Genomic DNA, 16,859 nt, shown 5'->3' with positions numbered 1-16,859 from the left:
TTACACATTTTAATAGTCGGCTAAACGCGAATTTTAGAAAATAAAATAAAACTGCTAACATGACGCTTCACTTTCCCGCCAAGAAGTCATCCATTTATCTATTCTACATGTTTGTACCTCAGGTTTGTACCTAAGTAGGTACCTACCTAATCTCAGAAAATAATATATTACTTCAATGTCTTACTACGAGTATCACTATCCTACTTCCTATTAATATTATAAATGCGAAAATTTGGATGTCAGGATGTCTGGATGTTTGTTACTCTTTCACGCAAAAACTACTGAACGGATTTTGATGAAACTTTACAGTATTATTGTTTATAACCCAGAATAACTTAAAGGCTATAATCAATGCCGATCTGTGACACTAAATTTCACGCGGGTGAAGCCGCGGGCAAAAGCTAGTTAACAATAATCTAGCTCTTTTCCTACGCTTTGAATACGAAGAATAATATAAAGAGACAAAGAAGAAAATCAGAAGGAAAACAGCAGACGAAAAGAAGAAGCGAAGAAAATGAGAAGAATTAGAAAATGATGTCACGATTAATCTAATTATAACAACCTTTCGATGTTTCGTACATTCGAGAATTTGATGAAACGTTTTCGATAATACGACATTTTATGAAACGGCTTTCGATAAAACGTAGGGAACCCAAAATAACATAGTAGATGATAGCAAGTTGATTCTTAGTATCAACTATTACATACCTACTATGTTACCTACTTACCGTAGTAGGTAAGTTGTAACAAGTTTTACCCTTAAATTAATTACCTAAATAAGATAATTTTCCAAAATCCTTTTGTTTGCCATATCAAATGCCGTTTTCTACAGTATTCGTCGCCAAGTTTTTGAAGTAGGTAGATACCTACTACCTTGACAGGTAGATACCATTGAGATTTAGTACGATTCCATATTTTTACAGGCAAAAAATTGTACCTACCTACAAGCATATTAATTTATTTTTATGCGTTTCGATGGAAATTGGTATAGTGGAGCGAACTAGCTCCATTGTTTCAGTTTTTGCTGTGGGAACTTTCCCACCACACCTTGTAAACAAAGAGTAAAATAAAAATAATAATAATAAGCTAATACAGAAAGCGAACATTTTGAATACATGCAGGATAGTCAGAAAGTTTTTGAACATTGCTTAAACTAAAGTAACTAGGATGCATTTGGCTTCGGCCCGTGCTCCTAAAATTTGCCTCTTAGGAGAGGAAATAATTAAAAAACAATATTAATAATAATAATATCCTATCCTGCAGATAAAATAATTTATTACTTACGCTTTACACCATGTTTACGTATCAGAAATTTATGTTTTTTCTGGCGTTATTAATATTCCCTACTTACATACATTATGGCAATGCGATATTGCGAATACCTTGTACCGAAGGAATGGAAAGTATTAGAAAGTTACTGCCGCAGCAAAGGTGTTAAATAAAAAAATAAATTAAATATTTTAAAGACTTGAAATCTCACTCCTGTTGCAAATGCACATGATATGCTTCAGTCCCAGATGCTCATGCTTTACACAGGGTGTTGATTTTAATCCTCGCCATATTTAGGGTGTCTTATTCTGATTACGAATCAGTAAAAAATGACTGCGAAAAAATTTAAAACGAACTTTAACTTTAGATATTTACACTACCTGCTAACGTGGCTTCCTTCAGTATATAGGCTATCCGACATGATAAGCGAGCGCGAGCGATCCGCATAGCTCTATGGTGCCGCAGTGTCAACGTATTGCAGTTAGTACTGCGAGCCATTGCAGTAAGTACATATTCCACTTTCTTTTGTATTTTTTTTTTGGTGGATAATGCGTTTATTTAATAGATCACCTAAATAAATATGGCGAGGATTGAAATCAACATCATGTATATTTCCTTTATGTAGAGCAGAGTAATTCAGTACCACTGACACATAATAGTTTACCTACTGATATAATTAGTGTTATTTAAAAACTTCCCATTTAGGAGNAAAATTTGTTATAAATTATTTTTCATATTTCATTATTTTTATCGAAATTTCCAAATGATTCATTAACAATAGAGGTGATTCTGCGCTCGGCGGCCGCTGCCGCGGCACGCTCACTTCGCTCGCTCCGTTCGCTCGCCTTCGCGCGTTAAGGGTCACTGTTCTAACCTTTTTTTTTTTTTTTTTTCGGGGAAAAAATGCATTGAATTGCATACCTATCCTGCGGGGACAGGGTAGGTTATGTGGGGCTCACCAAGTCAGAAGGACAAAGGCATACCCACTAAAAAGACCCCGGTGCTCCGTCATTCGCCTTATGTGGGAAGGAACTGTGGGATTCCGGACAAAGCCTTCACTACCACAGTCCCACTGTTCTAACCTAACCTAACCTACTATTTTCTGCAATACCTACTTTCTGCAACCATACTATTTTCTGCAATCTCTTTGTTTTACATAAAATTCTTGTGAAAACCACGATCATGTGGCTTATGCTTTGATTTGTGGGTAAGTATGTGAAGTGTCAATTTGACCAAACAAATTATTTGGGATATAATATTTGGCAAAATAAAACATTTGCTATATAAACATTTGCCAAGTAAAATTTGGCCAAATGATAATTTGACCAAATGAATTAGTTGCGAAAAGTACAGTTGCTAAAAGTTTATTTGGGAAATGAAACTTTGGCGATAAGTTGTTTGCGAAGTGAAATTTGGCGAAAAGTAATTTGGCCAAACGGAAGGATACCCGTCGCAGTATATTAACTTCGCAGAAAGGTTTTCGAAGAAACAAAATTCGATGTAACGTTTGTCGCACTCACGTTAGGACTTACTTACTGTTGCTTTGTTCATTCAAGTTACACTTCTAATTAGCTCTTCTTTGGATAGCTCTGTGGCTCAGAGAGGCTATTTCATTGTTTAAGCTTTTTATCCTGTCTGTCACAACGAGTTCCTGAGCGAGTAACTTGATGACTTCAAATATAAGAACCAGTGGTAATAATAGTAGGTACCTATGCATGAATAAAATTGAATCTATACTTACCTACTTGATAAAAATAGAAATAGTTTATACCTACTTGTGCAAGATTAAACCATACTTATTACTTACTTTCCTGCCGGTAGGTAACGATTCCGGCAATTTATAACTCTCTGACTATAAAATACTAGTTANAAATACTATGGTATGGTACTAACGGCCTGTAGCTAACATTAGTGGGCCATGTAAAGTGGCACATGGTGAGATTCGAACAAAAAATCTCGTTACCACCTGTTATATAAGCTCCACGAGTGAGCCACGCCCTGATGCAAATTTCTATACTTGCTCACGGATCTGATGTATTTAAACATTTGTTTAGTGGTGTGCACAGTGCGCCACACGACCCGTTCGACATCGTGTAGTGAATATGTATTTATGACAGCATCTGTGAAAGTTCGCCCCGAGCGAGCTGTGTGCGCAAGGGAAGTGCAGCCTTTTCTTTGTAGTCTTTCTTTACATCAACTTCATAACACTGGTCCGGTCGTTGTTACCTCATTCCTACTAAGACCTTAGAGTTTCGACTAGGAAGAAGAGTAAGAAGTGCCTTTCATGATGATTGCATTTCCTTCAAGTGAATGAATTCTCTTTAATTAATGAATTCTCATCAGTTCTAACTCTGTTTTACTCGTAATAACGTTTATTTTTCGAGCATTAAGTATATTGAGTTTGAGATGAATGTTTGAGTCAAGGTCTGGCCAAAAAAAGGGACTTTACAGCAAAGCACTATCTGAAGTATTTGATTTCGTAATCCAATCACTCATTTGAGTACGTGCCTATAAATCTAGTTAGGTATTTAAGATTCGCACCACGAAAAAAATCGCATGTTGCGTAACAAGAAAGTCTTACTTTCTTGCGGGGTTATGATGAGTAATTATTTTCGGTACATTAAACTGATAATAACAATCTACGGCCTATAGGTTATGGCTTAGGGTACGTGATGTGAATATGCAATCTGTAGTTTTATTATAAGGGACACAACTATATGACGTTTGTATTTAGGTACCTTTTACAGGCCAAATAATATGTAGATCAATCCTATGTGAACGTTGAAGCATTATCTTTTATTTTATTTGTTTGGACAACCAGCAAGGCAAACGCGCATAAAATGAATTGTTTTATAACTAAAAGTACCTACTAAGAACTACTTAAGTGTGTCTTAAAATAAAGGCTGCCACAGCATGCAACGTCTTCTATATTTATTTATTTATTTCCATTGGGGCATACTCACCAAACTCTCGTTAGGACTATACCTAATGGTCAAATAATTGTAATCATTCTTGTTTTGAAATAAACAATTACCTACCAAAATTGATCATTGCAAAATATACTCAGCAACTAGCAACCAAAGATAGCATGTTTATCATCAAAGCTACATAAATAGGTGTTATATGAACATAGCTATCATTATATGCGGTTTCTTTTTTGTCATTTGCGAATATCATCCATCCTTATTAAATTAAATTATTATTAATCTATTTTTAGTACAATTATACACACGTACGTGTTGAAAACTATTAACTAAACCTTATTTGCAAGTTTAATTAATAATGCTAAAGGTAAATTAGCTAATTCGCATAGCCTAGGTTTATAAATTAATAAATAATTAGGAAAATCAATGACAATCATTATCGCCGTCAGTGAACAATAAATCGACAATAGAATTATTGTACTACGTGTTACCAACTCACTTTACAAACATGATTTTACGCTCTACGGATCTTAATAAATGTTTGAATATCTGCTTACTAATGAAATAGTTAACTCACATTTTTATTAAATTCATTTAAAATAATAACTCCGTCTAATGCATGTAAAATCATTCACATATTTTCCGTTGATAGATTTATTAGTATATTTTATTATTGCGTGAGTCCAAAAATTTATGATAAAGTAATCGGTATAATTAAAAAATGATAAACCTTTTTTAAAAAATAACTATGGTGCGAGCGATATATTTATTTGTTTAAATAACAAAAAAAAATTTCACTAACTTTAGTATCTAATTTGCTATAATACCAAATATGTTACAACTGCGATACCTTACTTTGGTGATTGTGGTAATAGATTGCAATTTAGCGAAGTGCAATACGCTGCACAGAGGCAGAGGTCATCAACTCAAGTAACCCGGCTCTACCCGGTGACTGTTCTGCGCACTACGACATCGCTCGCTGCTTGCGCAAGAGATCCTCTCGGCTTGCTCGACTACATGCATGAAACATTACATCGTTATAGGTTGAAATAAGTAGGTATATCATCTCTATAATACCCTCGTAATTATCTCCGAGATAATTTATCTCACGAGAGAGCGACCCAGTCAAATAGTGTTGAGTTCTTGCGAAACTCAAATCGGCATCATTACGGCCCCTCCATCTGCAATTCATTCCAGATGATCGTCTGCGAGTTGCGAGTGTTAAATCAAACTTCAAGGTTCGTGTCGGAAACTAGGTTTACAGTGTCCATTGTTGAGGTGCAGTGTGGTCTCAACATAAACGGACTATACGTGCCAACGCAGTCATAACGCAAGATATATTGGACGTCTCGAAGATTAGCTACAATAACTTTAACTTTACAGTATACGTACTCTATTTTTACCACAATTTTAATTTCAATAACACATTACTCAGCACCCATCTAAGGTAAGGTTTTGCCTCATTTATCTCCAGCTACCCCGAAATAAACTGATAATGCCCTCGGCGAGAATTGTAATGTTAATATACGGAATACTTGTATCATATGATATACATACCTAATGTTATAAATACCTACTCCAAGTAAATGGCCTCCAGCCGTGTAAGTTATAAGCACGATAGTCTAGCCTCAAAGCTTATTAAATCTGAAAAAAGCTGCAATATCTACTAAAATGTCTTAAATCCAGGTTCAGTATTCATCGATCAGGTCTGCATTATTACTCAGCCCTAACCAGCGATGATCATCACAACATAAGTAACGTAACCAAACTCTGATCTAATAATTACATCTTCTAACTATATAGTCCTGAGAATCAGATGATAAATGATATGTGAGTTCGAAGTGTCAGCCATGTAAGGCATCTTATGGTGTAGAACTAGGGCATCACCGTTTGACGACATAAGGCGTGACGCGAAGGAATATCGTGCTATCCTCATAAAGTTGTTGTAATCCATCAGCGCGGCCGTAGCATTATCGCAGATCACGCAGGGTATGTCCAACACGAAACATTATACACGTGTCTATAGGCAAATGTTTTGGATTAATGATACATGTAATAATCCTTGTGTATTTTGATGTGCATACTTTATGACGCCTTACAATTAATTGACCCTTGATATAATCGATATTACTATAATGAATAACTGTAAGTAAGAATAAGATTTGTGTAGCTGGAGGTACGGCATACCAACAACTCACTAGATAGATATTTTACGACAACTTTATGAAACGTTAATGTTTCTTGTCAATCTTTCTGGCTGTTCAATTTCTATCAATCTAACTATCAACAAGAAAGGTAATCAATCTTTGTGTGCCTTCACGAGTTGATCTGTCAGCGAATTATGTAACTTCTGGTTGTAACGCGTTTATGTCTTTTCTATGAAACGCATTGTTTTTATAGGATAAACATATTTTTTATTATTTAAAAGATATTCCTATAAGAGTAAACGAAGAAATATTGTTAGGAGAGAGTAGTTAGGACTATAAAGATGTTTTTACATGTATTCGATTTAATAGTTTTAACTTAACTTTATAGCAATTTTAAAAATACTAGCTATACTTAATGCTCGAAATATTTCACTTGAATGAGGTTAGCTAAGAATTCTTCACATCATTTTAAAACAATAAATAGTGGAATATAGACAGTTTAATTTTGTATCAAGTAATATTTAAATTAATATACTTTTTTAATTATGTATCTCAACATCGGGAAAACATTTTGCATAATAATACGCATCTATTTATATCCGGGAAATGTTACTAAAGATCATTATAATCCTGAGATAAAACCGGTATCTTTAATTGGTTTTAGAACTGGTAGCCGACTGGCAGTAGATAGACCTAGACGACCATCATTATTGTTCGATTTTATAATCATACTAAGCAATTTACTTTTCAGTGCTTCAATCATACTCAAAAACTCAATTACGGCTAAAATGGCAGACACACGCAAACGTTTGATAATCTCTACGTAAAATTATTTAATAGCAATATAGTACATATTAGTATAAAATTTATACTCCTCATAAAATTAAACCTTTCTCACTTATTACACTTCTCACGCAGGGGGCCGGGGCGGGGCGGGGTGGTGGTGAAAACGATGTTTTTTGTAAAGTACCTACTAATCATCTATATATATAAAAGAAAGTCGTGTTAGTTACTTCGCTTATAACTCAAGAACGGCTGAACCGATTTAGCTGAAAATTGTCAGGGAGGTAGTTTAGAGCCAGGAGAAGGACATAGGATACTTTTTATCCCGTTCGAAACAAAAAAAAAAGTCTGCTTATTTATTGCCATTAAGGCGGAACAAAGTTCGCCGGGTCAGCTAGTATTACTATAATATCTCTTTGTTAGATTAAACAAAACTTGCATAATTATGTCTAATGGCTCGAAAGCAATAAATACATTTTTTATTTATTTATTTAATTAGGAGAAGAATCGATACTACATGGATACATAATGTAAGAAATATTATCCGCCTGTCAGTAACTCAAGGTATACATACACCCTTTTGCCTCAGCTGGATTGAAACCATACCGTATGTGATGTATGACGAACTCGTGCAGTTTTGTACATTTTATATTTATGATTTGCACATTTCGGTAGGGGTAGCGAACCAAACGTGAAATCAAATTTTGTACATAATTACGATTACACGTCTACTGGAACTGGCGTGTAAGTCCGCGAAGTAATGAGCCAGATGTCCATTAATTATTTTATTGATATATTTAATATTTAAAATATCCTGATTAGTATTTTAAATTAAGTTTATTTGTTATATTTATACGCCAATTACTTGTTGAGACTACTTGACATTATCATGTCGTTAAATAAATTGGCTAACTACGAGTACTCAACTGATATTTATCAACCAACACAATCTGGTGAACGTTGTTATTATTTCTTACAAAATTTTAGATAGTTAAAATATGAAAAAATATATTCATATTATTGCATTGCATTTTGAAACTTTAATGATCGTCTAACTAAAAAGATCAAAGGTGGATGGTACGAGGTACATAAATCGTTTAAATTATTATGGCCGCTAGTGTCAGCTGCTAATTGAATCTATAATTTAAGGCGATATTATTCATAATAGCACTTAAATATTATTACAAATAAAAGTAAGTAATTTTGCTCTTTTGGTCCTAGCTTTTTTTCGTATAAAATCCGTCTTTAAGAAACATAAATCGACCTCCGTCATCATCCAATTTTAACTATTCAGATAAATTACTTTCAGAGGTTATTGACAAGCCTATTCCCATCAGTATACAATAAAACAATCTTCAATAATAAAAAAATACACTCTACAAACCACTAATATCCTGATGAAAGAGTTTTATCGGAAAATGTCTCTTCAATTCAAAACTTTTATTTTACCGCTTTTTATAGCTCTTAAAATTATTAGCTCTTAATAAACTATTTAAAAAAAACGTAACTATTTCGACATGAAGCAGATACATATTTGTAAACAACACGCCCTAAACTTTATGTAATGATGGTAAACAAAAACCAAACATTACTTACACCAATTATGTGACTGTTTGACAAGCATACACCTTGCTAACGCGCATATTACGTAAATTGAGTATTGGATCCGGCTGCGACCTCCAGAAGGTCTCTAGGTCCTGACGGATGAAGAGGCGCGGCGTAGCGGGCTCCTCTTCTCTCGTACACATTGGAAGTGAAAGTGAATGAATGCTGCAGGCTTAATTAGAGAGGAGGTGTTCGCCTGCGCCAGTCCCTCCGACGCCGCCGCGCTCCACAGTCGCGCCGCAGCCACGCGCTACTACCCGCTACCTCACCTCCGACACCGCACCACTTACAAGCCGAGGTACTTATCCACCAACTGAGGTTGGTGAAAACAGTGAATTATATGCAAATATCACATAGCTGGGAACTTTGGAACATTCGCGAGTGAATTTTCTTATAGGATCTATTGAACCAGGTATTCCTACAGGATCGGTGCTCCGGTTAAAACAAACTGTGTTGATTAAGTAGATATATTTAAACGATCGTTAATTATAGATAATGTCTATTATTCAAATTGTATTTTTTTAATTAATATAATAATTTGTTTATTTGGAACTATGGAGTAAAAAGAAAAATAATAATTCTACTATTATGTATTACTAATTTACTACTGCTAAAACACTGAAATAAGGCAGGATAAGTGAAATCGAATTAAAACATTAATATTTATTTCTCTATATCTATATTAATCTAATTAAATGTGAATTATTCGTTCCCTGAAGAAATTTAATAAAATTAAGTCACAATTTTTCTCACAGTTAGCTTATGTGTAGATCAACTTAACTGATTTTGAATAAAATATTTGTCAATTTATTGATGCATCAAAAGAATCAATCGACTTTTCCACGAGTCGCGTCCACCGCACGCGCAGGTGCCGGCTTTCTTATTGAACGTGCGCTGTCGATGATGTCAGGTACTTTCGTCTACTTTACAGTAGTTTGCAAATATGCAGTTAAAAACACCTTAGTGCATACAGTATTGTCAATCTTCTCAGGTTGTGAAGCGATAACGAAACTTTCCGCTACCATAAAACGCGTCCCCGAATCGACGATTTCTCGCGCTGTACAGCTTTTCACGCAAACGTTTAAACTTGCAGCAAGGAGGTCACCGAGGCGTGTTTTGCTTTCACAAATACAACAAAATAAATTCATCTCACGTATCGATTGTCCTCGGGCATTCGAGGTCTGCATAAATAAAAGAAAGCGAAGTCGTAATACGGACTCGGCGACTAACCCGCGACCACTTTCGTCGTAGGTACCCGAATGCCTGAACGAATCGTAGAGCAGCCGACATTACGAAGGGATCTACCAAATATCTCGGAACACTGGACAGAGAAATGTCAAGAACTTTTATTGAAGTAAAAAAGTTTCCTGTTCAAAACTATTTAGCTAAGTAAAAGTAACAATAACATCGTGTGAATATTATTGTGCTGGGAGAATGTTCTTTCCACGATAATCATTGCAAGTTCACACGCAATTACGTGAGCGTACGTTTTCAAGAGTTCCATTTTGTTGCAGGATGAGCCGGCACGTTTGCCTGGCGGCCGCCGCCCTGTTGGCCGTGCTCTGTGTGGCCGAAGCACAGCGGAGACTTGCCCTGCCTGACCCTAGAAGCTGCGCTAACAGTACGTATGTCTATACCTTGCTGTAAAAACTTGCAAACCTAATCTACTCCACAGAACATTAAAATTATGTACCTAAACAATGTGAATACCTCATACCTTTGCATCGTTTATCGCTACGCTACATACAGTTTTAATGTTGTTATAATTATAATAAAACGAAAAAGACCTGTAAAAATATTGTTTATAAAAGAAATAACATATTACCTAATTAACTCATTTTCATAGCACATAAAGTAGAAAATACAATGTAGGGTAGTGTAGGTACATTGCGTAGTTACCGGTGTTACTGACAAGCTCTATCGAAGCTGTTATTATTAAGAATACTATTAATTAAGATCATCAGTTGTGGTGGTGACCTTTTTTGCAACCTTCGAACATCAATTAATGATAGATCAACAAAGTTTGTTTGTTTGAAACACGATAACTTAGTACCTATACGATAAGATAAGATTTCGGGTTATCGGCTATGATCAAGAGAAACTTTAGGATTCAAAATGTAATGTGAACAATTTTAAGCAAATGATGAAGTTAAGCAAATGGTAGTTAAAAAAAAGGGCATTTAGTTAAATGAACGTTGTGACCTTCACTTTAAATTGGTCAATGTTTGGCAGTTAGTTTTTGAGAAAAATCCTTGTGGGAAATGGTACAAGCTTTCGCAACATGTGCCCGTATGCAAGGCGCGGCGCTCTCATGTGGGCGCGCGGGCATCGCACAAAGCGATCGATACACATTCAGTTCTCCACAGCTCAACAATACAAACAAAGATCCTTTGTCCGTTGCTAAATACTGCCAACGTACATTACTGCTTGCTGTATTTCAAAATACCATACGCTCTTACAACACAACACATACAAAGGACTACTTAATATTACTTTAAAACGTAAAATTGTCGGTTAAACTCAAATTTTTGTTCTCAAAATTTGCATTTAAGTTGTAACATGAATATTTTTGTGTAAATTATAATAAGCGTAGTTAAAGAATCTTTGAAACAGGAGTCACTCTCAAGCTCAAGTTGCACTTTCTCCTCCGAGTCGAGATGTTACAAGACGGTGCTCGTCTCGTGAACCCGCCTATTTACTTTCTTTAAAGGTCGGTTACGCCAATGTAAAGACGGAGGTTATGTAATTACCATGAAATTTTGCGATTCTCCATGTTTTCCATTATTTTTTTACTCAGAGATACTTGTCAATTAACTATCCATCCGACATACCAAACCAGTCAATGGAGGTTCTTATGTAAGACGACATTTCAAAATATTTTTCACGGAAGACCGGTCGATGCTTCCGGCACTCATAAGTCGCAAGCACGTAATGATTTTTGGAAGACATGTGCGAATGGCTATGTAATAGTAGTATCCGAGATAAGTTAGAGAGGTTCAAACAGGCACTTTCTAGTTACGAAATAAACGCTTCATTGAATGACCTGATGGGCTTGTTTTGATTGCATACAATTTCACGGACGATAATGCCCCGTATTAAAGCGAGAGCTTTATTACGTCGTTATTGAACCATTGTATGCTCGGGCATTGATTGAATAATTTGTTGAGAACATCGTTACATCAAGGTCGTTCGAAATCTGGGTTTGTTTGGGTTCGGCCGCTCAACAATGTGTAGTAAAGATTATCCTACATGATAGGACACAAAATTTCTGAAATTAAAATGTATGCTATACTATGTGTATTGCTATATGTTTTTAGTTTAAGACAGAATACACCCATTTTAGGCAGGCATTCCTTTTCTTCACACTCTACTACGTACTTGAAAATAAACGATGCTAGTAACGCTGATGCAAAATGCAACGGAACGACTAGACGTTAAATATACCGTTTCGAAATACTTAAGCTATAATAGCCCTAGGTCTATCGTCAGCTTCACACACAGCTTCAATAGGGGATATTTTCTTTGTATTGAGCACTTAGTGGTCGCTGTTCTCTGTACGCAGGTTAAACAAGATGTTGTAATACCTAACCTCTCGCTCTTTTTGTTGCAACAGATCTACGAAATACATAAGTCAAAGTCATTGAATACAATAGTATTTCTCATGTGTCATTATTTTAGTACCAAATAAAAATTTTTTCTTTCTTTCTTTCTTTCTTTCATGTTTTTGTTAGAAACGAAATATTTTCCCTTGTCCAGTATATTAATAGTACCTACCTACTTATCATGACCTAGATAATTATAAAATAAAAATAATATATTATATCATGTGTCATGGTTTGAGTTTACATTAATAAAAAATAGATAGGTAATGTAATCCTCAATTAAACACCATCTAGCAGCACGCCTATTTGGCGTTCTGGGGTAGAGCAGCAGGAGTGATTTCTTTGATTTGAATGGAAAAGAGAGCCATAATACCGCACTTCATCTGAAAAAAAATGTAGGAATTGATAATGATGTCGTGAAAGTGTTTACTGAAGGAATGAACACCGCTCGTAACACAAACATACCTGTTTAGCTTAGAACGAGGGGTTAGGGCGCATTCATACGGGATAAATGTCTTTGACGATTCGTAAAAAAACACGATTCGTCTTTGTGTGAACAAGCTCTAAGTCTTTAGTACTTCTAGCATGAATAATATTCGTCTTCGAATCGTTTGCGTATTCGACAAAATTCTATACTCAACCTTCCAATTATACGATAACGTGACAATTTTGATTCTCAAAATAAGTATCGTGCAACCTACTAAGTACACTTTACGACACGTTCACAAGGGCGCTGTTGTAGTTTTCGTACTACAACTGAATGTGAGTAATCTTTTTTGTTGCAGGAGTCCGACACTCGACGTACCGGGACGCGCGAGGAGTGCTGCACTCGTACTTCTTCAGCTGGGAGCACGCGCCCACCCGCAACCTGGAGGTGGACTGGCTCGACGCCAGGAACATCTGCCGTCGCCACTGCATGGACGCCGTCTCCTTGGAGACGCCGCAGGTATGTTTTTAATTCATGACCAGTCAATTCACTCACATCACTTAACATAAACTAATTTTAAAATCACTTTTATTTAGCACATTTCAAATGGAATTTGGTGTTTCAATTAGCATTTACTCGTAGTTAGCTAGATTTCAATTTACAATTATCATTTTTAGAGTCAAGCATGCGCAATTGAATTTACATTAGACCAAATTTTGCAAGCGTCCAGTGGCCTCAGCTTAATTGCAATTTTCAGATTCCGCACTTTACTCTAACATGTCTCGTTCTGTAATCAAGATTATCACTCGCTCAGATTTGTAAAGTTCTTGTGGGAAGAAGAGAACAATGGGAATTACAAAATGTCAGCCTTGAGTTACGTTTCATTTGGGCACTTTAGAAGCTGATGCACCAAATGATATATCCATTTATCTGTAATGACCTAAATACAATCTCCACTCAGATATATCACGATACAGGGTCAATCGTGATCGTGATGCGTTCACTTTCCAAGTTAACATGTTCGTAATCAAGGAGATACTTTGATTAAACATTTCGTAACATCGTAAGGATGTTATTACGTTGCAAAAATTATCCGTCTTTGGAGAAGAGCAATAAACATAATCACCTGCGGCATGCCTGCAGCATCTATTACCTACCTGACGCAATGATTTACTCACTTGAATTAAATCAAGCAATACATTACCTATAATTGAATCTTCGAATAACCTTGCATAACTTATGCAGAAACTGCATAGATACGGAAACTAAATCCGGAAACGGAATGAAACAAGAATACCCATAAAAGTACGATATCATCATTCACACTTTTTTAGATTGTAAAATCTACTCGCGTCGTCTCCATATAGATGTCAGTTATTTGATCGTATTCCTTATAAAAACCGCGCCAACGCTTTTATTGTGCTTACGTTGATGAGCAGCGGAAAATGCGCATTTTCCATAAGTGCTTCCTGCCGCGGTCGCAAGATGTCAACGAACAGCGCACCTCCTCGCATTGTTATTTGTTGTTGCATTGTTATTCGCCGCGTACCTAGTTGGCGAGCTAAGCTCTAACATCCGGCATTGCGTGTCGGTCGATGGAAACCGTATACAGTCAGTTAAGCCAACATCAATATTCATTAGCTCGTCGATTAGATTGATTCGATTTGTAGAGCGTTGAAGACGTCGCGTGAAAGGGGTGCAACGGCCGCGGCGGAGGCGGAGGCCGGAGGCGCAAGTGGCACGCGGCACACATACCGGCCGGAGCCGGCGCAGCCGCGTCGCCCACTTCTCGTGCCGGACGCGCCCGGCGGACGTCTGTTTCCCGTCGTGCCCAGTCTTTCGCACTTGCCTACTTCTGGGAATAACACCGTATACCGACCTAGAGCTTTTTCCTCACATTACGTTTTTACAACTAATACCTTTAAGTAGGTTAGCTAAACTTGCATGAAGATCAATAAAGCATCTGTATGAGGTAATTTATTATACAGAAAAAAAAACTTACATTTAGCTTTATTGTGTTACATTTTACATCACAAAGAAGGTGAGCTACCTACATTGTTAGTTTTTCAGTACAACTTAGTTTCACATTAACAAGCGATAAAATCACCAACACGTAAATGTGCAGATGACAATCATACAAAACCACATGCGATCCACAGGTGCGCTCTACATCTTCATTCGCTGCTTCTCTTCGATAAATCTTCTTACCTAGTATTAGCCATATTTTTTTTCTTGTTTGGTTCACTCATACTGTTATTAAGTAAACAGTTACGGTCATTAATTATTAACTTCCATAGTTACACGCGATTGCGTTGTTAGACGTATCTCGCCATAATTTCGCGCGTGCTTATATGCCGCATGATGCGCAATAAGATTATACTTAGTACCGTAATAATGTTAGCTTAGGTCGTTGCTCTTTGACTTTTAAACTTTGTTGAAAAGGATTTATCACCAAATCCCGTGTAGCCTGTTTGCCAATTTCAAAACGCATGCAGTTTGAAGTTAGATGTATTTATTTATGATTCTATTTGCAGGAAAATGAATTCATAAAGCAAAGGATCGCTCGCGGCAACGTGCGGTTCATTTGGACGTCGGGCCGCAAGTGCAACTTCGCGGGCTGCGACCGGCCCGACCTGCAGCCCCCGAACGTCAACGGCTGGTTCTGGTCGGGCTCCGGCGCCAAGATCGGGCCCACCACGCAGCGCAACACCGGCGACTGGTCCTACACCGGCGGCTACGGACAGCAGCAGCCCGACAACAGGGAAGCTGCCCAAGTACGTTCTATTTTTAACCTACGAGTATCTGAATATTGCTATAGCTACTCTTTTCTTAAAATTTAGTAATTATTTTATGAAAAAAAAAAAAAAAAAAAAAAAAAAAGTTAACGAACGGTCACTTTTGACTGCTTTGTATAAAAAATAGAATGGTAAAGAAGATGACAATTACAAAATTTGAATTGGCAGATTATTCAATCATAGTAAAGTAGGTGCTCTACCTCTGAACTTCCTCATGACTTAGAACACCAAAAATGTAGAATCATCGTACGTAATGGTCTCTCACAATAGATTACATAAAATAAAAAGACAAGTCACCATTAACCTCAAACCGTAATGTAACAATGATAAGTAAAAAATGAGATTAACCTACATGTTGTCTGTACAATTGGTGTTTTTGCAGGGTAACGACGAGTCGTGCCTGTCGATCCTCAACAACTTCTACAACGACGGCATCAAGTGGCACGACGTGGCGTGCCACCACGTCAAGCCGTTCGTGTGCGAGGACAGCGACGAGCTGCTGAACTTCGTGCGCTCGCGCAACCCCAGCCTGCGTCTATGAGCGACCCCACCCTCCGCACCTCTCGCCTTCTAACGCATTAGATGGCTGACGTTGTACAAAAACATGTGGCTATTACGGCTATCTATATTTAAGTTATTTATTAATTTAACAATCGCGACTCACTTATCTGCATGGTATCTTACCATATCGAGTGATCTACTACACGGCTTTCCGAAGAGTAAATAATTTATGTTGTGACAGTCAGTATTGTATTTATGTTTAATGAAGCTGTGGTCCAAATTTTATTCTCGTAGGAAAATCACTGTCGCAACCTGAAGGTCAGTCATCTTCTCTTTGGTACCTTGTATTTTTTCACTGAATAAGTAATACTTTGTAAAAAGTCTTATTTTGCACAAAATAGGAATAACTTATAGGTATTAGAATAAATAAATAATAATGCCAATATAGTCTTTTATTTTTATTTCTGACTAATGTCACAAAACTAAGGTAATGTACATCATTAATTAAATTAAAAAACAGTTATGAAGAAACAGTCCGTTGAGTGAAAAACTTAATTAGGCAGCCTATAACGATAAAAATTTAAAAATTTCAATTTTACTACTATTTGCTAGTCGTACAAAACAGTTATAAAATATAGTCAAATAGGAATTATTGACCAATTCCCATCATTTGAAATAGGTGTACTTATTTTACAAATGCATTTGCTATCATTACATTATAACTAGTAACGTGTGGGACTTGTATGTACCAACAAAAACTACATGATACTTCACATACACTGTAGCTTCTTAACAATAATAGACCC

At 36.4% G+C, this 16,859-nt stretch overlaps 1 protein-coding gene across 1 annotated transcript; it reads left to right on the top strand.

Annotated features, from left to right (window-relative positions):
• The first annotated feature begins 8,871 nt into the window (after positions 1-8,871).
• CTL4 (C-type lectin 4) lies at positions 8,872-16,496 on the top strand. The gene is made up of 5 exons (XM_028320099.1): positions 8,872-9,026; positions 10,243-10,349; positions 13,116-13,276; positions 15,292-15,531; positions 15,935-16,496. The coding sequence occupies exons 1-5, from the start codon at positions 8,887-8,889 to the stop codon at positions 16,091-16,093; spliced, it is 807 nt and encodes a 268-aa protein (XP_028175900.1). The 5' UTR covers positions 8,872-8,886; the 3' UTR covers positions 16,094-16,496.
• Positions 16,497-16,859: the final 363 nt, after the last annotated feature.

The sequence above is a fragment of the Ostrinia furnacalis genome, unplaced genomic scaffold (genome assembly GCF_004193835.3).
Source record: "Ostrinia furnacalis isolate ACB-3 unplaced genomic scaffold, ASM419383v2 OfSCF7348, whole genome shotgun sequence".
NCBI lineage: Eukaryota > Metazoa > Arthropoda > Insecta > Lepidoptera > Crambidae > Ostrinia > Ostrinia furnacalis.
Note: the sequence above shows the minus strand (reverse complement) of the source record. Positions and strands in the feature narration are given on the sequence as shown.